General features: G+C 45.1%; 1 protein-coding gene across 2 annotated transcripts in view; it reads left to right on the forward strand.

Annotated features, from left to right (window-relative positions):
- Positions 1-26,772, forward strand: part of DDX10 (DEAD-box helicase 10) — a 294,884-nt gene that overhangs the window by 136,024 nt on the left and 132,088 nt on the right. For both annotated transcript variants that reach the window (XM_088456682.1, XM_088456683.1), the window contains exon 14: positions 21,253-21,378. In XM_088456682.1, the coding sequence (XP_088312808.1) occupies positions 21,253-21,378 (126 nt within the window). The remainder of the gene's footprint in view (positions 1-21,252; positions 21,379-26,772) is intronic.

Consider the following 26,772-nt stretch of genomic DNA (forward strand, 5'->3'; position numbering starts at 1 on the left):
TGATGGGACGGGCCTCCCCCTGGGGTATCCCACGGTGGGGGGCCGACTGCTTCAGTTCTCAGAGCCCTGGCACCTCACGACGGAGGATGCCTGGGTTCGGGGAGTTGTTTCCCGAGGGTACGCCCTGACATTTTGGAGGACTCCTCCTCAAAGGTTCTTTTGTGTAAACCCGCAGGTGGGTTCAGAAAGAGCTTTGGCCCTTCAGAAGGCTATTCTTGCCTTACTAGCATCAGAAGTAGTGATTCCGGTGCCAAAGAACCAGTTCCGCGAGGGGTTTTACTCCAATCTGTTCTTGGTTCTGAAACCGAATGGGTCATACCGGCCTATTCTAAATGTGAGAGAGCTCAACAAATTTGTTCGAGCCCCCGGGTTCAGGATGGAAACATTGCAATCGATTGTGTTGGCAATGGAACAGGGGGACTATATGGTGTCCCTAGACATACAAGATGCCTACCTTCACATCCCAATCACACAGGCTCATCAAAAATTTCTTTGTTTTGCGGTAGGGGAGGAACATTTTCAGTTCCAGGCCCTGCCGTTTGGCCTGTCCACAGCCCCTCGGGTATTCACCAAGGTGATGGCAGTGATGATGGCATGCCTCAGGCGCCAAGGCGTCAGGATTTTGCCTTACTTGGACGACCTCCTGTTGCTGGGGCAGTCCCCACAGCAGTTACAGGATCATTTGAGGCTGACAGTATCATGTCTGTATAGTCACGACTGGATCATAAACTGGCAAAAGTCGTCACCCTGTCCGGTACAACAGATGTCATTTGGGAGCAAGATTGGACTCCGTGGTGCAGAGAATATATCTGCCGGAGGAGAGGATCCTTACTCTACAATCACGAATACGCAGGTTGCTTCGCAACAGGCAAATATCCGTTCTAGTAGCCATGCAGGTCCTGGGGTCGATGGCGGCCACCTTCAGGATGGTGGAATACGCTCAATTCCACTCCAGACCACTGCAGCAATTCATTCTGTCTCGCTGGAACAAGGATCATCGCACGATCAGGTCCCAGCTGCTGCATCTCTCTCCAGAGGTACGGTTTTCCCTGACCTGGTGGTTGCAGACAAAGCATCTCAGGCAGGGTCGCCCCTTTTGGGTGTCGGATTGGACATTAGTCAAAACCGACGCCAGTCTTCAAGGTTGTGGGGCGATGACGGGGTCACACACTTTCCAAGGAAAGTGGTCAGTGATGGAAAGCCGGCTACCGATAAATATCCTGGAACAAAGAGCTATATTCATAGCTTTAGTGCAGGCTCAGAAAATCTTAAAGGGCAGGTCGGTGCAGATACAGTCGGATAATCGCACCGCGGTCGCCTACCTAAATCATCAAGGGGGCACGAGGAGTCGGGCCGCCTTGGCAGAGGTATCAAGAATCCTGGTATGGGCAGAGACTCATCTGCCCATGATATCTGCCGTGTTCATTCCAGGAATCCTGAATTGGGAGGCTGATTTTCTCAGTCGGCAAGAGATAAATGCAGGGGAATGGGCCCTACATCCACAGGTTTTTCGGAACCTTGTGGACAGGTGGGGTCTACCAGAAATAGATCTGATGGCATCAAGAAGGAACAACAAGGTTCCCAGGTACGGATCCTGGACAAGAGATCCGAGAGCCGAGTTTGTAGACGCACTGACAGTAAAGTGGCGTTACAAGCTGGTATATCTGTTTCCTCCGTTTGCTCTTCTGCCCAGAGTGGTCAGAAAGATCAAACAAGAGGGCAGCACCGTCATATTAATAGCTCCGGCGTGGCCGAGACGGCACTGGTTCACAGATCTACGGTCTCTCTCCATAGACACTCCATGGCCTCTGCCATTGAGACCGGATCTGTTGCTACAGGGTCCCTGCTGGTACCCGGATCTTCATCGGCTATCTTTGACGGCATGGCTCTTGAGGCCTCCGTCTTGAGGGAAAAGGGGTTTTCCGAGTCTGTTATACGGACGATGCTGAAGGCACGGAAGCCATCCTCAGCCCGTATATATATATTATAGGGTTTGGCATACTTTCTTTCAGTGGTGTGAACTGAAAGGGTATGATCCACATAAATTCCTGATATCCAGAGTGCTGGATTTTCTTCAAAGCGGTCTGGAAAAAGGGCTACGCCTGGCCTCTTTAAGGGTACAGGTGTCAGCTCTTTCAGTCTGGTTCCAAAATAAAATTGCTCTGAGACCGGATATAAAGCCCTTTTTTCAGGGGGTGTTGAGAATTTAGCCTCCCTTCGTTTCCCCGGTTGTTCCGTGGGACTTGAGGTTTTACAGGCTCCTCTGTTCGAACCTTTAAATTCAATATACATCAAGTGGCTAACAGCAAAGACTGTATTCCTCCTTGCTATGGCATCTGCATGTAGAGTGTCGGATTTAGCTGCGCTTTCCTTCCGGGAGCCGTTCTTGATATTTCATCAAGATAGAGCAGTACTACGTACTAGGGAGGGTTACCTTTCGAAAGTGGTGTCTAAATTTCATATTAATGAAGAAATAGTAGTTCCAGCATTTCAGGGCACAAGTTTCTCACAAGGTGAGGCTTCCCTGGATGTGGTCCGTGCGTTGAGAATTTATGTTAAACGCACGAGCAAATGGAGGAAGTCCGATTCACTTTTTGTGCTTTATGGTTGTCATAAGCGTGGCTGGCCAGCCAATAAACAGACACTGGTCAGGTGGATTCGTATGGCAATTTCATTGGCTTATACACAGGCTGGTAGGTGTGTGGTGGATTCAGTGACGGCACATTCTACTAGGGCGGTAGGTCCATCATGGGCGGCCCGCCGGGGTGCTTCTGCTGAGCAATTATGTAAAGCAGCCACATGGTCTTCCATCCATACCTTTGTCAAATTTTATGCCTTTGACACTTTTGCCTCTCAGGATGCCTCCTTCGAGCGTAGGATTCTCCTCTATTCCGAGAGTCAGGAGCATCCCCGCCCGTAGGGTTAGTGCTTTCGGATATCCCCAACGTGATGGCTGTGGACCCCATGGACCCCGAAAAAGAAAATAAGAGTTATGGTATAATATACCTTTTGTTAACTCTTTTTCATCAAGGTCCATGGGGTCCACAGGACACCCACCCAGATGCACCTGTAGTTCTGGGGGAGGTTTTCTGTAGTTTCTTCTCTTGAGAGTCTGGACTCGTAAGTATGGGTCTTTTCTTTCTTACCCTTTGTTTGTCTCTGCCTGCTTGAGCTTGGTAACGAACTGGCTACCTGAAGCAGGAGGTTGGGTATATGATGAGGAAACCCGGTGCATCCTGGGACCAGAGAGCTCGTTTGTATTAACTGTTTGTTTGGTGACCGGGATTCATACCCCAACGTAATGGCTGTGGACCCCATGGACCTCGAAGAAAAAGAGTTAACAAAGGTATGTTATACCATAACTCTTATTTTTTTTTTAACACTCCTGCCAAAAGCTGAGTCTCAAACGTTAGGCCACTTAAAAAGAAAAATAACCACAATATCTGCTATTATTAGTCGGTCACCCTCTTCAAAGGACAGAGTTTGCCACTTTATAATAACCCTCATTATCCTCATACTTTGGACTGATCAAAACTCTCATCATCCTTGCATACAGGACTATTCTTAGCTCATACTCGTATACAGGACTGATTATAACCATCATCCTTTATTGATCTTGATAAATGAAAAAAAGTTCCAAATATTACACACAAGCACTGTAACATACCTGTCCCGTGATATAATGATCAGCTGTAGAGCACATCTGCATTACTGTGCAGGAGAGGCCTGTGGAAAATTAGCAAAATGTAAATCGTGCTCAATATACAGCCTTACTGCTCCAACACAATTCTTAGACACACATTTACTTCAGCTGACAATGAAAAAAGAAATAACCCCGCCACACCATTATATTATTTTCTGCTAACTCAATGACCTCTGCTGATGGCTTCGATCAGTGCTGTAGCTTCAATCATCCTGTTACATATTGTTCCAACATCCAGTAGACTAGTAGCCATTAAGTGAGTCCCCAGCGCTGTCTTTAGATGAGACCGACATTGCGTCATAGTAACATCAATGTGTCCAGTCCCTACAGTGCAAGCAGGATGAGGGGAAGGCGAACCTACAGACTCAAGCACTTCTCCCCTATAATCTATTGTGCTAGTCGATGCACGCAAGCACTGTGACTCTGAGAGGAGTCCTATTAATAGGCGGGCACTGTGACTCTGAGAGGAGTCCTATTAATAGGCGGGCACTGTGACTCTGAGAGGAGTCCTATTAATAGGCGGGCACTGTGACTCTGAGAGGAGTCCTATTAATAGGCGGGCACTGTGACTCTGAGAGGAGTCCTATTGATAAGCGGGCACTGTGACTCTGAAAGGAGTCCTATTGATAGGCGGGCACTGTGACTCTGAGAGGAGTCCTATTGATAAGCGGGCACTGTGACTCTGAGAGGAGTCCTATTGATAGGCAGACACTGTGACTCTGAGAGGAGTCCTATTGATAGGCAGACACTGTGACTCTGAGAGGAGTCCTATTGATAGGCAGACACTGTGACTCTGAGATGAGTCCTATTAATAGGCGGGCACTGTGACTCGGAGTCCTATAAATAGGCGGGCACTGTGACTCTGAGAGGAGTCCTATTAATAGGCGGGCACTGTGACTCTGAAAGGAATCCTATTCATAGGCGGGCACTGTGACTCTGAGAGGAGTCCTATTGATAGGCAGGTACCGTGACTCTGAGCGGTCCTATTGAGAGTGCTCCATTGTTAGCATCAAAATTGTAAAACTGAAAATAGTCTATATGATCGTTATCCAGAGCACAAGATCACATCTTCATTGTATGCACATGCGTACACCGCCATAGCGGTGTGCAGGGGTGCCTTGGCATACATGACATGTATTGTGATGTCCATTTTGCGGGGTGCAAATCAATCGATCGGCCAATATATCTGCTGCCTGTCGGCCAGTGTGTACCAGCGATATGTCTGTGAACGACATAGTTCACAGACATATTGCGTCCGCTATGCTACACAGCCGACAGACGATATATCTCACGTGCAGCAGAGACCGCGGGTCTCGGCAGCCAGAAGCAGATGATGGCCGTTCAGTGTGTATGAACGACCATCATCTGCAGATATATCTGTATAGTGTTTACCCAGCTTTACACGATTCCTCGCACAGAAAGACGACAGGTTGTGTTCCAAAAAAGCCATTAGAACTGGACTGGCCAACCTGTGACTCTCCAGCTGTTGTGAAACTACAAGTTCCAGCATACCCTCCCACCTATCAGCTGGTAAAGCATGCTGGGACTTGTAGTTTCACAACACCTGGAGAGGCACAGGTTGGCAAGGCCTGCATTAGAAGTTCAACTCGTTATCATAGTGTTCCTTTCCCCCTATCCTGTCCATAGATGTTTTATTTCGCTGATCACTACATGTGAAACTCCCCGAAATTATAGAGTTCATTTGTTTTGGCGTCGCTGTCTGCAAAACGTAGCCACCTATAAAGTAGCAATATGTTTTACAGTATAACGCAGTCAAAGTTAAAGCCACACAATCTACTTGTAACTTTAACTGAATGCTGTTAAAATTGTAATGGGGATGGCTATTATTATTATTAAGTTACTTATATAGCGCAATATCTTCCATTGCGCTTTACATTTGGGAACAAAATACTAATAAAACAAGACTGGGTAATAACAGACACAAAAAGGTAGGAGGGCCCTGCTCGCCTCTTGTCTTTAGAAAATACAAAACACTGTAAGCAGATTTATAGAATAAAATTCTTGTATTAATACTTAAGGTGGTTTAGTAGGCTGGGGCCTTCGCACTCTTGACATAGTGTGAGAAAAATGATTGCACATTGAAAGCTAAATTATTCACCTTGGGTTATATAGGCCTTGTCACGAGCCTGAGCTCTGTACACGTATCTATCATTAGGACCAATATAAGATTACCATTAATGGCATGAATTATACCACTTCCTTATAAATGTTATAGGTGAAGGAAATATTCTAGTGTTTATATCTGTGTCTCGTTTTCCTTGGGGACGCAGAGTAGTTAAGGGGTGAGCTTCAACTAGAGGGCAACTTGCTTTATGCAAATAAACGTCAATTACAGCAATTGGCCCCTGAAACATATCCCGCGAAGCCACTGGAAACCATGCTGGCGGTGTTCACGGCTAAATTCGGCCCCAAAACTTTCCTTCAGTTGGAAGGACAAAGGTCAAAATCAAAATTTGGCCTGATTACAAGGAGGTTAAGTGCCTCATGCCTCAGTGATGCTACTAGTTCCTAATGATTGGGCTGCTTTCCCTTCCTCTATATGGTGGCTGTTGTGCGGGCGGCAGGCACACTGTTTAAGCCAATGGGGGTATAAAACTTAGAAGAACTTCACATTAAAGATTTGAGGGCTTGTCCAGTACATAATGACAGATTAGTATTCTGCTAGTCGCTTTTTATTTTTCTTCTTTCTTGTATATACTTATGTTATATAGTGGTTGTGTCGTTCTATCATTAAACGGTCTCCCGGCATCTTCCTGCTGTTTGTCTTTGTTCATAAATATTTAATAAAAATAAAAAAATCTCTGCCTCGCTATGTCTGCCTCATAAATCTGTAATACATTGCCCCTTCCAGTTTTTAAATGATATAGATAAACAAGGGCTTTACGTGTTATATTTTTTGCGCAACAGGCAGCAATAAACGCTTTACACTTACCATATAAACATTAATGTGTACTTTAATGGACTGCCATATTTTCCACTGTCTGTATCTTTTACACAAACCCCTTGAACAGACCACACTCACATGTGACATCGGGCATTTTGCTGGTGTCCCAATATTGGAATATCTGACTGTCATCTGCGGTAAACAGCAAGGAGTCTATAAGGCTCAAGGCCTAATGACGTATGCAGTCTGGCCCAGCCCCCCAAATATGTCACAGAATCTCCTCTTCGGGCTTCTTCAAGGGAGGGGATGTCTGTAAGTATGACTTTATCTCTCGCCAAGGCTTAGTACATAGACACCCGAGTCTACTCTGTGGACTCGCTGACAGTAGTTTAAGCCGATGGCAATCTCTTGGAAGATGAGTTTGTTTTGTTGGAGATTGTATAGGTAATGTAACCTTTAGAAATTGTATTGAGGGAGACTTTATAAGAAATAGGAGGAGATGTATCAAACCTTCGAGAGAGAGAAGGTGTAGAAGTTGTTCATAGCAACCAATCAGCTTTTGTCATTTTTTTAGACTGTGCCAGATAAATGATTGCTACAAGCTGATTGGTTGCTATGAACAACTTCTCCACTTTATCTCTCTCGAAGGTTTGATACATCTTCCAAATAATGTATTCTAATATCTGCTGACCCTAAAATGTAATTATACCTTGCCTGGAAAACTGCATGCTCTAATTTAATGTAGCAGACACAATGGCGCAACTACTCTTGAGAACAGTGGCAAACGCGGGATTTCTAGAGGGGGGTTTCCAAATGCATGATTTTACAGCGAGTGTGGCCAGTCCATGAGTAGAGTAGAATTAGCACTTAACCAGCTTTAGTATGCGTCATATAAAGTATATTGTGTGTCATAATTCCAGCATATACAGGACCAGCGATCACAGTAAGCCATTAGATGCGGCACTAGGGCCATCCTGCCTGAGCTGAATGTTTTTATTTTAGATGTGGGCACCATTCCAGAGCATTGGAGCAATTCTGGGAACCTGAGGGAGCAGCAGAAGAACCTAGCACTGCCCTGGACATATATGTACATATTGGGCTCTATAGCAGCACATCCCTAACAGTGCATGTTTTCCAAAACTCCTAGTTGGTGCACAGGTTATTTATTACTGACTAATACATGTAAAAAGATCTACAGGTGGTGCTAATTATTTCATTTGTGATACTAAGAAGAAAATGCAGCACTCGTAACAATCAACTATTTCTATTGTGGTCATGGTGTGGGCTGGGGAGGGAGGTTTCCAGGCAGACGGAAACCCCCCCTGCGTTTGTCTATGGAGAATGTTTTTTTAAGTCTGTATCACCCTAGTTGAACCTGGGAGCTAATATTGTACATGCTATTCACCCATTCACCCCCACCACTTCCCCGAATTGTATCCTGGCAGTGAGATGAATGGGGCATCTTTGGGAAAATAGCATGTAACAGCCTCCAGAGCTCCAGCTAGTGGCAGAAGGGCACATTAGGAAAATATTTCCTCAATGGCAGAACAGTCTTAAAAAGACCTTGTTTGAATCCAAAAGTTCCAAATTAAAAGCCTGTATGGGGTCCAAATGAAAAGGCTAACGCGTTTCCCTGTATCAAACACCTTCGTCTGACGAAGCTGTTTGACACAGGGAAGCGCGTTAGCCTTTCATTTATTGCACCCATAATCCGGATTGATCCAACATAGCACGCTTTGAAGCAATATCCACATTATCAAGCAGTCCGCTTGTCCTAACATCCAGCTGTAAGACCACAGGATACATTTGGACCCCATACAGGATCGCACCAAGTTGCACATATTCGCCAAGCTAATAGGGGGATACCACCTGTACCAAGGCTACAGCAACTAATTGTACACCATTTGCGGCATCTTCCTACCTGCAGGTTAGGTCATAACATCAAAGCATTACAGTGTGCTGCTACAATAATTAACAGAAGTATGTGCATACCATACAACATATGGTTTAATTGAACTTTATTTATTTAACATTTGTTGGGACTCTTTATCCAATGTATTGCCATTTTTATCTACATATGAATAGCTTGATGTATGTTATTTCACATGCTATATTTTTTTTAGACATTAAATTGTTTTATTATTCATTTTCATCTGCCACCTTATTGATCTCATATATATTATATATTTACACTATTATTGGATTGCGCTATGTTTTGTATTTTAGTGCGTGGAAGTTAGCAATTTCTCAGTGAGGTCAGACCTTGTGCAAGTGTGCGTGAGGCTGCGATCATACTCGATTGTACCGATGGTGTCGCAGTCTTGCTAAACATTACGGATGTGTAAGGTACGATGGGCGTGCTTATGTAGTGCTGCGTATGGTATGGCATTGCGTTCGCAATGAATTAGGATACTATCGCATTTAAACGGCGTGTGTAATTGCTATTGCTTTCGCAGTTGTGTACGGTAGTGAATCGGGCCCAAAGTCCAGTTTTGAGGACATGTAGCAGATCAGTAACGGTAGTACGTAGTGGTAGTAAGAGAGCTTTAATACTAAACCAGTGTATGGATTAGAGTACCAAGTCCGTGGTCAAAATATGGGAGGCCACAACAGGCACTAACTAAGGTCAGGCAGGCAGCAAGGATCAGTAATCAGTCACAAAGCAAAAGTCAGGATTCAACCAAGGTGTTTTATACTAGGTCGGTATCTTAGATACAAAACACGGATACAACACATGTAACAGGTAATGAGCCCAGGTGCCTATATCGAAGACTGCAAGCACCATTCAGGAGACTCAAACTAGTCATGTATCTGTCCGTCAAATGTGCCCACCCACAAAGACACAGCAGCTAGCAATGCATATAAGCTCCTAACCGGAGTGCGTGTGCCGAGACAGGACCTTGACACCTAATACTTTGATATCTGTTCGTGGTAGCTTACAGAATGGAACCTTTTTGACTTGGTTTCGTTAACCAACAAGAGCCCCCAGCTCTCTAAGACCAGTTTGATTGATTTGCTACATTTGGGGAGATGCAGTAAGGACATGGATAGGAACAGCAACCTCTGTACATGTCTTTGAATTATTATAAATTAAGTTTGGGGTACGATTGGTTTTGCTCTAATAGACTTCTGATTGTAAGGTCGGTGCCCTACTAACTTGCTGAAATGTTATCTCTGATTGGTCCCACACTTCATTTTCAGCTCTCCCTAAGTGAAACAAGCCATTTACTTAGTTTGGCTTGTATTCTAAAGGCTGAGCGTGAAGTGGAGAATGAAGTACTAAACATATTGGGAACCAAGTGTCTCAAGTGAACGCTCCATCATAGCGGAGTACAATTTTGTTTTCTTTCCGTCTTTGAACGCCACCCAAAAATGTTGCAAGGAATTGTAGTTTAAGGCTTACTTGTTGCCTACATACAATGGAAGCAGAAATTGTATGGGCTGGGCCAAACTTCATGATAATTCTTGAGACCGCCCCAATAGGTTAGTGGCAGAAGGAGGTGCCTCGTGCCTCATGCCTCAATGATGACCACGTAGATTTTTAAGGCATACCTTATAATTTCATATCTGATTCGGTTTCTGCTGCTTCTAAAGATCTTTTATTTACTGATTTCATTCAGTTGCTTTTACTGTGTTGCACAGTAAGGGTTAAACCGCATTACTGTATTTGCAGGAAAGTAATTAGTTGGGTTCCTCTCTCCCCTCCTGTTTGTAGTGCAATATTGTCTTAGTGGATTCAGATATCAGTGATCTGCGAGGGGTCTCTATTGTAGGCTGTGCTGCGTTTTCAAAATAAGAAGTCTGATAATCATTCATGATACAGCATAAGTCATGCTCTCCTGATTTTTAATCAGATACAGCCATTCGTAGTCATGAATACACAAGTAAGCAAGTACCATCTTTACATTGTAAATTAAGGTCAGCAAAGTTTACTTAAAGAAATGAATTTTGCTATACGGAATGAGAAGACCTTCGTTCTTCTTCCGATTCTGTGATAAGTGGCCTGCAGAACCAAACTGTCATTTGTTTTATTGCATGGAAGCCAAGCAGAGGCCCGTAATATAATTAAGGATGATGCACGTTGAGCATTTTTATGGGTCTTTTCAGAGTTCCCCTCCAAAGGTCTCTTGGATAATCTTTTTTTGTAAAGGCCAACTATCTAATACATTATAAGAGCCTTAAAACTGTCCTCGTTTCCTGGGTCCGTTCCATCTTCTAAAACTTAAATGCAGTCAACATGGTGGATGTGACCTCCAGAAATACTGGCAGTCTTGCTTACGGATAAATGTCAAGCATAGATCATGCCGCAGAATTAACCAATACTTTAATTGTGGCAGCAAGCATAGTAGGCAGTTGATGTAAGCCAATTTGCACCACGTAATAAAGTCACTTGCGGCAAACTTGCTACATCGCACATTCTACACCTCTTGAGTGTATGTTATAATTGCTTTTGGAAAAGTGGGTGAGTCTGTGTATTTCTTAGTTTGGTACAGTTTGTTCGTGCAGACGCAAGTTCGCTATGGCCATTAGAGATGATGACGACTGTTGAAGGTTTGCGCTGTGCTTAACGACATGCGAGATAGTAGAATTTGCAGGGGTATTGAAATATGTGCAAGTGGATGGATACATTTTTGTGTGATTTTTCTATTTTTTTATTTGTTTATTCCAGACTATAGGGGAGATGTATCAAACTTTCTAAAGAAGACTCGTGGTGACTTTGCAACCAATCAGCTTACAGCTATCATTTTGTATGGGGCGATTCAATTCGGCGCAATGCTGAATAGCCCCGGGAAGGACTTCCCGGAGTTAGACAATTGGCCGTGCTGTTAAGTTAGACTAGAACCACTTAAGTCAGAGAGTGCCAGTTACCGCGCCTTAATATGATGGTTGGGTCACGGTAACCGGTATTGATACCTCATTTAAACCTCTATGCAATCCTACCTATGCCTTCTAAAATCCTGCCTATACCTTCTAAAATTGTCGCAATTTAGCGTAATGAGTCGCACAGTAAATAAATGCCTTCAGACTGAATGTGGTTCTAAAGCACAAAAGTTATTATTCAACATAAAAACAAATGCTTACACGCTGTGATCTAAAGACAATTAGCGCAAATAAATCATACAGACCCAAGGTACAGTTGTTATATACGCACACGCTCCGGGCCCAAATACCGGCATCAGCATTCGAAACTTCCGTCAACAGCACAGCAAGAAGACTCCAGACTGGGGTCAGAGAGCACACATATATACTCTTTCAGGAATTGGCAATACAATAGACAAGTTTGGCATGATTCCATTGGTTCTTCTTAAATGTGTTTCTGTTACAGGATAGTTTATTGGACAATTTCAAATGGACACAAACAGCCTCCAACCGCCCTTGTGTCCTTCTTCCCGCTGCATGCTAATCTAAGCTGCTAACATTACAGAGTACATTTTAATATTTTAACTTTCTATAGTCCATAGTTTGCAGACGCATGTTCCAATCTTCTCACCGATGGTACCGGAAATCTGTGGAGACACAGTGGATCAGTACAACACCAGACACTGTCTGCTTACCATGTACTAAACCTTAGATATCAAATAACCTTTATTACACAACATTAATAATCACTGAATAAACCTTGAATATTACACTTTAATACTAGGGAAGCTTTCATGTAAGTGTGCAGTGTGTAAGTATTGGGGAACTGGGAAAAGACCCTAGTTAGCGTTGTGCGACTATGTGTTTTGTGGAGTACACTATGGTGCGTGTTTTGCAGGGAATTATTTTATATGTTTTAGTGACTGCCTGTATTTATGTGGTGAGGACTTTTTAACTTCTTTCTATTGCGTGGTAATCGCACAACGCTAAATAATAGCATCGCCGTATGTACTTATAGTGGCAAGTTTCACTAAAATGGCGCTGGGCGGCCAGTCGCAAAATGGCGTCTCATTGCCATTCGCTAAATGGCGTCGCGCAGATCTGATTTTAAACCGATCCGGTCTCAGCCAATTATCTGGCTTCGACACCGGCATTTTCCGAACAAAATGGCGGCCGAAAGGCTATTAGCGTCGCGCTAAGCCAGAGAACAGCATCACAGCCAGCACTTAAGTCGGATTTTTGCTCGCACCTCTGGAGGGTGCGAGCAAATATCCTGTAGTTGGACTTAGCAGCGCAGTTAATTTAATAGCTCTGGGAACGCCTTCCTGGGGCTTTTCAGTCCCCATAGAACATATTTGATAGATATGAGCTACTATCTGATTGGTTGCTGCCGCTGTATGCATTTTCTTCACCTGTCTTCTTTTAGAAAGTTTTAATACATATCAGCCTAAATTAGGGCATAAACATTTTTAAGTCCCTCCTATCTAGTAAATGTGTGTACTGGGTATTTTACATGTTTGTTGTGTATTTTTGACTTCTCCTGTGCTGTACCCTTTGTATACCCTTTGTATGGAAACTTATATCAAAATATCCAACTCTTTCCCAGTCTCCAAACTTGTATAGATGTCTCTCAAGGGACACATTACCATCCATAGTAAAATGACTGCTTACTACTATCCTAATTTATCACCAGCTAATAATGATGTGCTGTACAGTCAGAGAATGCTCATTCAGTGTCCTCCTAATCCTGCCCCAGAGGAGCTTACAATTATTTGCCTGCCACGGGCACAAAGTCAGAAGCCAATTAATCTATCAGTACGTTTAGTGAAAACTAAAGTTCCTGGTCTTCTTGTGCCAATTACAATACACAGTTAGATCCTCCACCAGACAACTTAGGATCCTGCCTGGGTTTAGGTGTGCAGTGCGGGCACAGATTAATCCTAAATAATGGTAAATAATGCAGAACACATTTTTATGTTTTCTGTTGTATTTTTCTTTAGCTAATGACTAGAAGAGAGCCTAAAGCAGTATGTTTCCTAGTGGTCATTTGGGGGCTTATTCTGGCTCAATGCCCCATGGCTGAGAGGCCACGATGTAAATGGTTTGCCCCCTTTTTTTTTCTTTTTTCTATCTCTACCTTGTAACTAAATTTCCTCATTATATTAAAAATTCTAAAAACAGGGTCATGGATACCACTGTGTGTTAGGGGTTCTATGGCTCGCGCCTGCAGCCACCCGGCGCAGTTTTAAAGAGTATGTTAGGGTTATATGAATAAAACATTAAGGTAAATAATGTTTGTTAAATTGTAAACAACTTCCTTATTTTGCTGTGTCTGCTCTGCATAGCATATTATCTTAGTTCTGTAGTCGTCTGTCAGTCCTCTTCAGTATAGGCAGTACTTTATTTTCACTGATCATTCATGATGCGGATAAATCATGTACTAAGTACTGATTTGTAATCCGATTTATCCTTTTACTTGACATGAATACACAAGTGAGTGTAATCTAGTGTCCTCTTTCCATTGTATAGTATAGTGCTATGGGTGCCATGGTATGTATGGTGACTTTTGTTTGTAGATCAGTGACTACAGATGCCCTCCCCTCCAACATGACCCGTTCCATTAGGTACAAAAAGCTCTTCTCCAGGACTTCCCACCTAATTAATGATTGCAGTCACCTGTGTTGAGTCGTTATTTCATGAGAAGGGTGTTTCAGCACAGGTGGCTTCAGTCATAAATGAAGAAGGAAGTCCAGGAGCAGAGCATTTTGTACCTAATGGAACGGGTCATGTTGGATCTCACCCAAACAGAAAACTCACCTAATCTAAAACCACAATGCAGTCAGTGCTCAGGGTATAGATACTATACGTTCCTATGTTTACGTATTTAGTGACCTGGCGCTGAAAGGTGTTGGTACATAAAAGTGTATCGGTTGCTTGTGGCAGGCATCACTAGTGGGAAGGGGGAATTTGTTACTCGGAGTGGTCGATGTCCGTGGTACAATCAGATGGCGGCAGCAGCAGCTATAGCAAGTGAGATAATGGCATGAAATGTTTGGCGTGGACGCACTGGGTGGGTTAGCATTGAGTCTTTGCATGAGGTATCCAGAGCATTTAGTATGGCATTCATGGTGGTTGCCATGTCACCCTCAAACCTGTATTTCAAAAGTAGTTTAATGTGAAACTAATTTATTTATTAACAATTTCTTATATAGCGCATCATATTCCGTTGCGCTTTACAATTAATCAGTCTACACCCAATTAAGGTGTTTGTGTTAAGGTGCCCATACATCTGCGACGGATCGTCGCGATGCAGGGATGCGATTGGAAATTTCCGATCGACCATCGGAAACTTCCGATCGCCCACCATCGATGTTCTGCGATACGTCGCCGGATTGCAGACATTCATCATGTTAAATGTCAGCGATTTGATAATCGCGATAATTTTTTGATCGCAATCGGCAAAATCCAACATGTTGGATTTCTGTGATGCCGGGTTGCAGCATCGCGGGATCGCGGCAATCCATCGCTGATGGAAGGGCCCCGTTAGGTGAGTGCCAAACAGTGCATATTTTCCAGGTCTCCTCACAGAAAAACAAGTGAAATAATTAGCGTCACTTGTGGAATGTGTCAGTGAGTAAAAAATACACCTGTGCACCTGCTGGGTGATGTGTGGTTTCTTGACTATCGAGTTTGAAAACCTCGGCACTAGATTATATATAAAAAAGAAAAATGTGATTTTCAGGGATGACAAACCTGATCATACAGCACTTGCCTTCTCTCAAATTTGACTGAAGGTGCCCATACATCAGAGACCAGATTTTGCGATCCAGCGATGTGATAGGAAATGCCGGTGTTTCCGGTCACCGGATCGCAGACATTTTCCATATTAAATGTCGGCGATTTGACGATCGTGATCATTTTTTTATCACGATCATCAAATCGGGAAAATCCAACATGTTGGATTTCTGCGATGCCGGGTAGCCGCATCGCGGGATCGCGGCAATCCATCGCTGTTTATGGGTCCCATGACTTTCCCCAATGAAGTGTGTGGGTTCATGGACAAGATCTCATGATTTGTGTTACATCAGAAGCCAATGGTGCCGATTTGCTGCTGTTGCCAAGACCAGAGAGTGCCACACCTCTGTAGTGGTTGGATACGGGATGTAAAAATTATACATCCAAAAAAAAAAATCATAATCTATACATAGTATATAATAAAGTCCCTGGTAGGTGTCAGTTTTCACTATTCTATAGAGCAGGGGGGGCCAGACTTCTGGACTCTGTGATCTACTTTTAAAACAAAAAACCTATTGTGATCTACCAAGCCCGAAAAAGGGGGCATGGTATGCAAAAAGGGGGCGTGACCTCACAGCAAGAGACGTGGGGTCTGTCCTGCTGAAATCACGCATAGTATCCCCAATTCAAATTACTACACACAGCAGCACAATCTTATTCACATTACACCACATAGTAGTGTCACTTATTCACGTTATGACACAGTAGTGCCCCTTATACAATGACCACTGTATTAGTGCCCACTATGCAATGTTCCCTATATTAGAGCCCATTATGCAATGCCCTCTGTATTAGAGCCCCTTATGCAGTGCCCATGTAGTTATGCCCATTATGCAGTTCCCCCTGTAGTTGTGCCCATTATGCAGTGCCCCCTATATTAGAACCCCTTATACAGTACACCTAGTAGTGCCCCTTATGCTGTTCCACCAGTAATGTCCCTAATGCTGTTCTTCCAGTAATGCCCCCCAGTACTGGTGCCCTGTGCATTACTTACCCGGCCAGCGCTCCCGCGTAGATGTCAGCAGGCGCACAGGCTCTTCACATCGCGGGAGACGCGGATGACGTCACCCACGCTCCCACGCACTGCATTACTGGGAACGCTGGCCTCTGAAGCGATCAGAGGCTTCTTTAGTCTCTGATCACTTCAGAGACCAGCATTCCCAGAAACTGCAGCAATTTGGTCGCGACCTACTGGCAGGAGCTTCGCGTGCTACCGGTAGTTTGCGATCGACCTTTTGGCCGTCCCACGATAGAGCATTTGTTGATGAAGGTTTAGGTGTATATGACACATTAATGTATGACAAAAGGGAGCTGAGCAGTGACCATTTTAGTGAAGCCAGTCCATTAAAAAAAACAGACGTCCAAGCACTTTCTTGGCTTACGCTACCTAAACCATTAAAGATATATTACAACGATGGACTTTATTTTATACCATGTAGAGATTGATAGGTATTATCCGGTTGATGTGAGCCCTGTTTACTGATGCAAAACTTGTTTTCCCCCTTTTTTTTTTTTTAAGCTTTTTCTATTTCATTTATGTGGAAAACTAATCTCTACTTTCAACAGAGTCCAGTTCCCGGTAAGACCCTGCTTTGCCATGACAATAAATACAGCACAGGGACAGACACTTAGTGGCTGGAGTTGACCTAAGTAGAGACCGTTTTTCTCATGGACAACTTTACGTGGCCCTTGTGCGTGTCACGTCAAAACCAAATCTTTTCATAACGTCAGGAGGGAAAACGACAAATGTCTTCTATAAGGCAATCTTAGAAGACCTCGATTAAAAAAAAAGACTATTGCCGTAAATGCTAAATTGCTTCCATGTAAAGGCGGGTTGCTAGTGATAAAATATGTAAGATATGCATTTGGAATGTGTGTTGTGGGTACTTTGCTACGGCTGTGACCTAATACACCTAGGGATCTATTTACTAAGCAGTGTTAGGAGACAGAGTGAAAAGTGATAAGGTGCCAGCCAATCAGCTCCTAACTGTCATCTCACAGGCTGTGTTTGAAAAATGACAGTTGGGAGCTGATTGGCTGGCACCTAATAATTTTTCACTCTGTCTCCTAACACTGCTTAGTAAATAAACCCCCTAGCCTCAATACGCCTGACATGAGTGAGCCTCGAGGTCCCATGCGACTCTGCTTACCCTGAGTGTTTTTTTTTTTTTTTCATCTTTTTGCTGTCTCATTCACAAATAACTAACTACTTCCTGAGACTGCACTGATTCATTTGATATGCGACACCTGTATATCTGTGTGCGACTGACTCTGTATACGATGCTTAATGGAACTTGGCGTGGAAAAAGTTGCGGCCGCTGCATAGCAGCACTTCAACTATACAGATTCAGAATTCGTTGCACACAGATATAAATGTGTCGCATATCAAATGAATCAGTGCAGTCTCAGGAAGCGTTTGTCACATCCGTTTGCAACTAAGACGCGTTTGCCTCCGGAAAAAGACGCAAAAAAAAAAAAGCCATGTCAAGAGGGACCTGGCATGCCGAAAAGGGCTGTTTGGCACAACTGCAGCTGTAGTGTTTGAGAACACATCTGTACGTCAAAGCCACACTATTTGAATTGTCCTGTAGTGCCCGCCCTGGAGAGGGGAATTAGGCCGTAGCACTGACACTGGGTCACTGACGCTGGCTGGCGCTGCAAGGGTTAACAACGCTTAAAGAAAATGCAACATTTAAGAGCTATTTAAAGACTTTCTGAGTGAAAGCCCCAAAGTGTGCCCGCAAGACGCACAAGTGTAAATATCATGTAATATTGATGCTCTCTCCGGGGACCACTTAAGAGCTTTGCATTTAACCGAGGAAAGAGCAAATCAACTATTCACAATCTGCTGCGCTCAGAGCAGGCGAGTGTTGATAGCATCATGAACCGTCATGTTCAGGAATCCCTACCAAAAGAAAAAATATATATATAAAAATATGAAAATAATTTATGGTATTTACTCCAGGCTAGAATAGTTCTCAAGGTTTTTAGGTTCAAGTAATTCAATCATTTTCCAATATGAGTTGGCAAAATGAAACTCTCGGGATGCTAGGATCAACTTTTTGTTTTCGTACCATTCACACATTTCTATTTAAAGGTCCTATATTGTGACCGGAGAACTTAGGTCTATGCCTCCAGTTTCCCAAAGGCCTGATGACTCAAGCCGCAAGTTTATTCAAAACCTGCACTACTCATAAGAGATTCCCGAACGCCGCAAATGTTTAAGGCGTAAATCGTATTTATGTTCAGCTTTAAAGTGTTGGCGGGACATGAAACGGCCGCAGTACGCTGTCAACATGAAACACGGTTCTGACTTTTGATGCCGGGCTGTGAAGATCACTAGATGCACATTTCATATGGTAATGGCCCAGAGCTGGGTTTTCAATCAGCTTATGTAGAACATCTTCTGGCCTCTCGTGTCCAGCCTTTATATGAAGGAGTTACAATGCGGTGACCTGAGCGTTCAGAGCCGCCTGCAGCTCCGGCTGCTTCTATTCATAAGTTACAGTCAGGAGACTTTACAATTATCACAGCACAGCGTGCCTTAGTTGTGATGTACGGACACATTGCATCCTCTCATTTGGGGGTCTGGATATTTGTTATGAGCAGAGTGTTATGAGAACGACCTTGATCTGAAAGATAAAGGAAGCCACTGTGGTCCATAGCGTTAACCCTTAGGAGAGAGTTCTTCACTGCAAGTGTTGCTGGGAACCAGTCCTTGGTGTTCTCTATTGCAGACTGTCATATTCTAAGGGTTGAAATATCAATTACCGTACTTGCCACCTAATAAACAGTTGTGTAACTGTTTGTTATTAGACATCTATTGTTAAATATTACCATACATCCCAATCAGAAGGCATTGTTCCACTGTTCTGCATGTCAGGACTTTGTTGCGCTTTGGCGGCACTCATTTCCACAAAGTGTTCGATGCCACACATACCAGCAGCAAGTGAGGGCAGTGTCTTGGTACGTGACACACCTTCCAATGTGACACAGGGGTAGATGTACTAAGTCTTGGAGAATGATAAATTACCAACCAATCACCTTCTAACTGTTGTTTTTCAAACACAGCCTGTAAAGCGGCAGTTAGGAAGTGATTGGTTGGTACTTTATCTCTCTCCTCTTTTTCCCAGGCTTAGTACAGCTCTCCCATAGTCACACCCCTTCTATCATGGCCACACCCCTTTCTCATTTTGCACCACAGAGTGCACACTCAGGGCCTGATTCAGACCCGGTCGCAAGCGCTGAGCGCTCGCAACCAGGTCGATGGTGGCCCACAGCACATGCGCACGACAGAGCCGGCTCCGTCGTACGCATGCACGAGACCCGGATAGCGACAGGCAATACGTCGCTCCGGGTCTCGCACCAAAGAGGGCGTGCTGTCGATGTTGAGCGACAGCATGCCCCCTTTGGTGGGCGGGCCAGGGGGTGGTGGCTGCCCAGACGGAGGCGTTCCCATGAGAATGCCTACCATTTGGGGGCGGCCCCACTGACATCACAAGTGATGTCAGTGGGAGAGCTTTTGGCTCTGTTTGAGCCGAAAGCTTTCTGGGGCTTGCAGCCACGAGACCCTACCACAAGAGTCTCGTCGCAAGCCCGATGGTCTTGATCATCGCGACCATCATCCTGGCTGTTCGCATTAGCTGTGGGTGGCAACCCGCAGCAATGCGAGCGGTCAGGAGGCCGCTCCATAAAAAAAAAAAAGGACGCCCTGATTCAGAGCGAGCGCTCTGGCAGAGCGTCCGGCTCTGAATCAAGGCCTCAGTCCTAATACCTTCATAATATATGTTGGAAGGCAGGCAGTACTTCCTTAGTGCAATCTGTCTATCCCTTTGTAGACAGTCCATTACCAAGTGATAAATGGCAGAACCACTGTAGACAGTCCATCACCAAGTGATAAATGGCAGAACCACTGTAGACCGTCCATCACCAAGTGATAAATGGCAGAACCACTGTAGACAGTCCATCACCAAGTGATAAATGGCAGAACCACTGTAGACCGTCCATCAGCAAGTGATAAATGGCAGAACCACTGTAGACCGTCCATCACCAAGTGATAAATGGCAGAACCACTGTAGACCGTCCATCACCAAGTGATAAATGGCAGAACCACTGTAGACAGTCCATCACCAAGTGATAAATGGCAGAACCACTGTAGACAGTCCATCACCAAGTGATAAATGGCAGAATACACATTTCCGTAACCTGATGGAAGATGCCTATGTACAGTATATAGGGCCTAATTCATATTTGGGAATAGAGTAAGAAAGAGAAAGTAACTGTGCATCTTGGTAAACAAGAATTTATAGGATTACTGTAAAAGTTACACTGAATTCCACTTACTTAGGTTCTGACATCGGAAGCCGATGGCTAGCAACCATAGATGTTCCTAATCCGATGGAAGTACTTTTTCCATTGAATTGCAGGTATTTGATAGTTGCCAGCCATCAACTGTATTTTATCAGCTGCAAACATCTGGACGTGGTGTCCGCAACTCACATGCACAAAGCTCCAACTGCTTCTGTGCATGCGCACATTGTAACCATCGATGGTGATCCGGGCAGTGAGTAGTAATAGTCCCGGGGGGGTAGGTAGTCCATGACCCGGCAGGAGTAGGTCTCTTTGAGGCTTCCCCTGTGCAGACTTCTGCGCGCCTATGGCCTCTCCCACTTAATCTTCCTATTGGGTTTTCACACAGACAGGGCATTCTTTACAATTCTATACATTTACTATTGCGATACAGATTCTCCGAAACAGTCAGTCTACAATGATTGACAATGAAAACTAAATTGGCATTCGCAGAGCTGATATGTATCATGTCTTAGTCTGCTTTATCGCATATATTCATGATAGAAGCCTTTATTCTATACATCTGACATTGTGTGTTCATTATCAAGTCCTACCCTGGAAGATTACCTAATCTACACTTCTGTGACGTTGTTCGCACCCTGACCTGTTTTCACGTTGTGCCGTTTTTGTTTTTTAATAGGAAGAAGAAATGACCAAAACAAAGCTTAGGAAAGCCGAGAAGCTGACCAAGGCAAAGGATGCCAAAAAATCCCTAAAGAAGAAATTTAAAGTCAACACGAAGATCGTTTTTGCTGAGGATGGAGAGGTGAGAGCATTGTCCGAACCCTCTGTCATAGCTCCTGTGTCTGTTCAAAAACAAACTTTAGTAGCACAGATTCCATAGGTCTCGCTAAGGTTGGCGTATTACATACATTGGTTGTGTAGTAACAGGGTGACAGTGCGCCCTGTGTTGCCCCGCCCCCTGAGCGCATGACGTCATTCCGAGGGGGCGGGGCTGCCAGCACCAGGGAAGTACACGGCACTGCTGAGTACGCTCCAGGCTGCACTGCAGCAGTGATCCTGGCTGATGGGTACCATTCCAGGCACCCTGCCCATAGCCAGATGAAGGGACTGTGGGCAGCTATTGTGCCGCTCAAAGGGCCCTGCGCGGTGGCACCGCTCGCAATCCTCTAGTTATGGCCCTGCGTAGGTTAAGAATTACAAGAGCTCCATCGTTTCACCCAACAGCTGGATTGCAACTGGTTATTTAGCTATCGTCGGCTGATGATGCCGTAGGTTGCTTATGTTTGATTTATGCAAGGTCACTTCATTTACATGGAAGCTTTTGATGTCTATAAAAGGGCAATCACTTTTTTTCTCATAGTCTGTATATGAATATTGCTTTTTTTTTTTCCTGAAATTTTATATGCAAAGATCAGTGAAACTTCTGTGACACATGTAGGCAGAGCCTATATATGACAGGCGGACAAATCAAGAACCTTAGGCGTTGCCTGCCTTGGGCTGATTCTGCCTATAATTAATCTGTTTAGTCACGTAAATATCTTGAAATTGCTTCATTCTGCTCTTCGGATCCGTCTTGTGTATTCTCTGAGATCTGTTACTGCACAGGGGGTTCACTGGATGACAGAAGGTGAAGGCTCCATTGTAATACCTCTAGAATATAAACTGACCTTTATCCAGATGTGCACAGTCTAAGACAGCCAAGCAGTGCTCATTAGCAGGGATAGAAAGTAAAATATCTCTTAAACCAGGATTTCCTAGTCCTAGTCCTAGCATTTCATCTGTTTCAACATTTGAGATAGGAAATCATAAGTAATGTAATTCCATACCAGGTATTGTGGACATATCTGTTCCATATTTTAAAGTAAAGTTGCAAAAATTATAATTTTTTATTTGTTTTCTAGTTGTGTAATTTAAATATTAAAAGTAAGGATGTGCGGGCTCGGACAAGGTTCGAGTTTGCACGCCGAGTTCGGATTTTTCCCTCCAAAAAACGGAACTCAGAGGCAAAACGTCATCGTGCATGGACAAACATCATCATTCCGAACTCGGTGTGCAAACTCGAACCTATCCGAGCCTGCGCATTCCTAATTAAAAGATGAATGTATAAAAACATTCACGCGACAGGCCGTAATTGAACTGCTACGAAGGTGTAAGAAAAATGCTTTAAAATCCGTCAACGAGACATACTATTTGCCGAATGTCATTGTTCCTGTCTATGTCCCATATCCCTCCCTGACCCTGTCAGTCTTAGTCCATGTGATTCTCTCCTGACGAAACAATGGTGGCTGGCTGTGTCCTAGTGGCAAGAGTGGATTTAACATCATTCGGAGAGTGGTCTTGTATATAAATTTTGAGAGGAGGTAAAGGGAATACATCCATGTGCCCACATATCCTGCAGGCCTGTACAGAACGTTATCATCATCGTTTATATGGAGCCACATAGTTCCGTAGTGTTGGACAATCATCTGGCAGATCTGACATACAGGAATGCAATAAATGTAGTAACCTATACAGATAACTGATACATGAATACAATTAAGCTTAATAGCGCCATCATGGATAGTCACAGGCTAGTAATTACAGCGCATGTCAGTGAGCAGATAGCAGAGGATTCAACCTGACCAACAGGGTTGTGTGAGGGAGACAGGCATGAGACATAGGTAGAAGAGGACCCTGTCCGTGGAGCTTACATTCTAGAGTATGGGTGGGCCATAAGCGGCCCCCCAGCTGTTGAAGAACAACACATTCCATCATGCCTTGCCACAGTTTTGCTATTTGGCCATGCTAAAACTGTTGCAAGGCATGCTGGGAATTGTAGTTCTGCAACAGCTGGAAAGCCGCTTATTGCCCACCCCTGTGAGGGGGACGGTGTAATGAGAGACTATAGTTGCTGTTTGGGCTGAATGTGATTAATGGAGGAAGTAGAGGGTCTAGGTGGGAGCAGGCTAGATGGTCATAAATAGGTGATTTGTGAGAGCTTGATTAAAGATTGATGGAGAGCCTGCTAGGACAAGGCAAGGAGTTCTGTAGATGGTGAGCAGCAATGAAGAGACCAGAGTGGGAGGTGGTTATGAGGGGGAAAGATAGTTCACAGATGGGGTGGAGTTGTCATTCCAGGTTCTGTCCTGTAACACAGGGATGGGGGAACCTCAGACCCCGGGGGCCGTATAAGGTCCCCGGAATCATTTGGTCTGGCCCTCTGAGCTTTTTTTTTTGAGCTAACCTCATCTGGATCTATACGGTGAGTGCCGCCTGGAGCATCCTTAGGACGATTCAAACGGTCACAACGCTGCCCTTACAGCTCCCCGTAGCATCCTCAGGCATTGCTGTAATCACTGGAGATTGTGGACCCATGTGATGTCACACAGAGGGGGCGTGGCCTGCATCGGGCCCGAGAATAATGTTATATATATCAAAATGGCCCTTGGCAGAAAAAAGGTTCCCCACTCCTGCTTTAACAGATCAGAGGTATAGAGAGGGGAAGAATCAGTGAGGACCAAGAAGGTGGGGGTAAGCAGCTGGAAGCAATGGGGAGCAAGTGAAGGGATAGCTTATTTCTAGCAATGACATCTCCCTGTATTAGGCACATGTAAAGATGACCTGTCATCAAATCCTTTGATTATATTGTTTGGATTTACCTACACAGGCCCTGATTCAGAAGGTATACAATCGGGAAACCGACTACTTTATCCCGGCATGGGATAAATGGCCGGCGTCTATATCTAGACGCCGCTAATTTCCCCGACGCCGGGAGACCGGCACCCGACATCCCTAACGAGCGGATGCCGGGCGCCGCGAGCGTACAGCCGCGGGGGGGGAGGGTTAGGTTTAGGGCACCCGGGGGGGACTTAGGGTTAGGCTCCCCCCCAGGGAGGGTTAGGCTAGGGGGAGGGAGGGTTAGGGTTAGGCACCCCCGGGGGGGACTTGGGGTTAGGCACCCCCCGGGGGACTTAGGTTTAGGCAGGGGGGGATTAGGGTTAGGCACCCCTAAGGAGGGCTAGGGTTAGGGGGTTAGATTAGTAGATACTTACCTTACCACGATCGGGATTTCCAGCGCTGTCGGGCTTCCGCTGCCGGGCTCTGCTGTTTTGTTGGGCTGCCGCGAATCAAACTCTCGGCCATGCGGCAACCGGGATATCATATCGATTCCGATTCAGAGATGTACGTTCATCCGAGGATTAATGCACATCTCTGATGGTTAGGAGTTTGTGCCTGCGCAGTACCTGTTCTGTGCATGTGCAGAATGGGTCCTGCGATCTCGCTCACAGACCTCCCAAACCGCAGCATGATCAACCTGCTGCAGCGTTTGGGGGGCGGATTGGGGGCATGTCTGGTTGCCATTCCTGGAAACGGAGACGTGGAGCCTCAGTTTTCGAGGTAGCCGAGGCCAGGATCTGCGTCGGCGGTAGCAGATTCTAGTCTCTTGCGTGGCCAGACACCGGCCAGGCTGCGGGAAGCTTCAGCTCCTGAAGACTAACCGAAGGAGCAACCATTGAGACCATCGGTCGCGATGGTTCCGATGGTGATCCCAGCCTACGACGTCAGTTGCGGTGCTGGGATCGCAAATTCAGCAAGGAGCTGTGTGACACCTTCCTTCTGCTTGTGCATCTGAGATAGATGCAAAAGCAGCTTGTGTGTGGCTATGTAAATCCGTAAATCTACCTTTTAGTGCCATCAGCCTAGCAAAATTGTCTGGGTAGAGCACAGAATATCCTCGCTTCCAGACGAAGAGAAACCTAGAGGATCCTCATATTTCGTTATATTTTATTGCGTGTTCTTTCTTACCTTCTAGGCACTGAGTAGAGAAGTAAAAAAAAAAAAAAAAAAGATATCATATAATAGGGAACTTGTGACAGGTCTGCACTAAGCAAAGAATGTTTTTGAGGTTGTGGAGAGTCTCAAGATGTCCCCTCTCCTAGTCCGTGACAGCAGGAGACTGGCATTGGAAGCTGCCTAACAAAACAAATATAGAACTGTGCCTTTAGTTGGGGACATGTGTCATCTTGCAGAGCGGCACACAGCAATCCCGCAGTGTCATTTTCTGGCAATTTAGTTGGCCAGGGCTATTTCACATTTTAGCAACATGATTTCGCTGACAACATCAAGATGGAAAACAAGCGCCGGGAAACACAGCAATCAAGACGAACATCATCCTAACCATTCACTCTGGCAGGCTGAAGAGCGGAGCATCTGATTTTTATATAGGAGATGGGTGCAGTGGGCAAGAGCATACAGTACAAGGTACACGCTGCATTAATCAGTTTTACTGCGCACTCTCCGGCAAATTAACCCATTTCTACTTGGCAAGCCGTTTATTCCATGGCACAGCAAAACCCCTCTGGCACCTAGTTCTGTCAGTTCTGCCAGGTTCTGCGTTGATGGCTCTGCAGCGTGGGTTATTTATATTTCCCTTTTATATTACCACCCTCAGTGCGTTGTGTTTTTTCTCACTTAGGCTGGCACAAGAAGATACATACAGACAAGGTTTCTGTGAATGTCAATCCTCAGGGCCTTTTAAAAGTGCAGTAGTTTCATTTAGTTTAAGAGTTTTTTTCATTTCCACACAATAAAGATCTACTTTCTACTTCAGGGTCCATAGAGTATCCACAGGATACCTTGGGGTATAGGTGTGACGTCAGTCGCAGGGCACCAAAGAGTTAAGCTTTCAGCCTCCCAGGATGCACTAGGTCCCCCTCCTATACCCCGCCCCCGGGCCAAGGCACCTCAGTTTAGTTTGGTGCCCGGCCGGAGTCGGGTGCACCTGTTGGAGTGGGGGCTAGAAGAGCCCCTGAAGCTTATTCTTCATGCAGCTGTGGCTGCACATCTGGATGAACAGCATGGACAGTCAGTCCTGACGTCCATGCTGTCTTCCCTACACCCCGCCGGTACCAGAACGCCGGTACTGATCCGGGGATGCTGGTGGGCGTCTGGGGTCACAGCTAGCGGTGACCCCAGATGCTCCGGACCATGGCCGGATTCAAGGGGGACAGAGGTAAGCAGCGGGGTCCCGCGGTGGGTCCCCGCTGATCACATGGTCCTAAGTCCCCAGGCAGGGGGCTCCCTGGGGACTGGCTGCAGCGTGGAGCCAGGCGACCAACCTGCGCTTCCACTACCCCCTGGGACAGCGGACCGCAGCAGAGCGGTAGCGCTGCGGCGTCCCAGGGGTTAAATGCATGCCAGGGGAGCGCGCCTTCCC

The sequence above is a fragment of the Taudactylus pleione genome, unplaced genomic scaffold (genome assembly GCF_031769625.1).
Source record: "Taudactylus pleione unplaced genomic scaffold, aTauple2 ptg000711l, whole genome shotgun sequence".
NCBI lineage: Eukaryota > Metazoa > Chordata > Amphibia > Anura > Myobatrachidae > Taudactylus > Taudactylus pleione.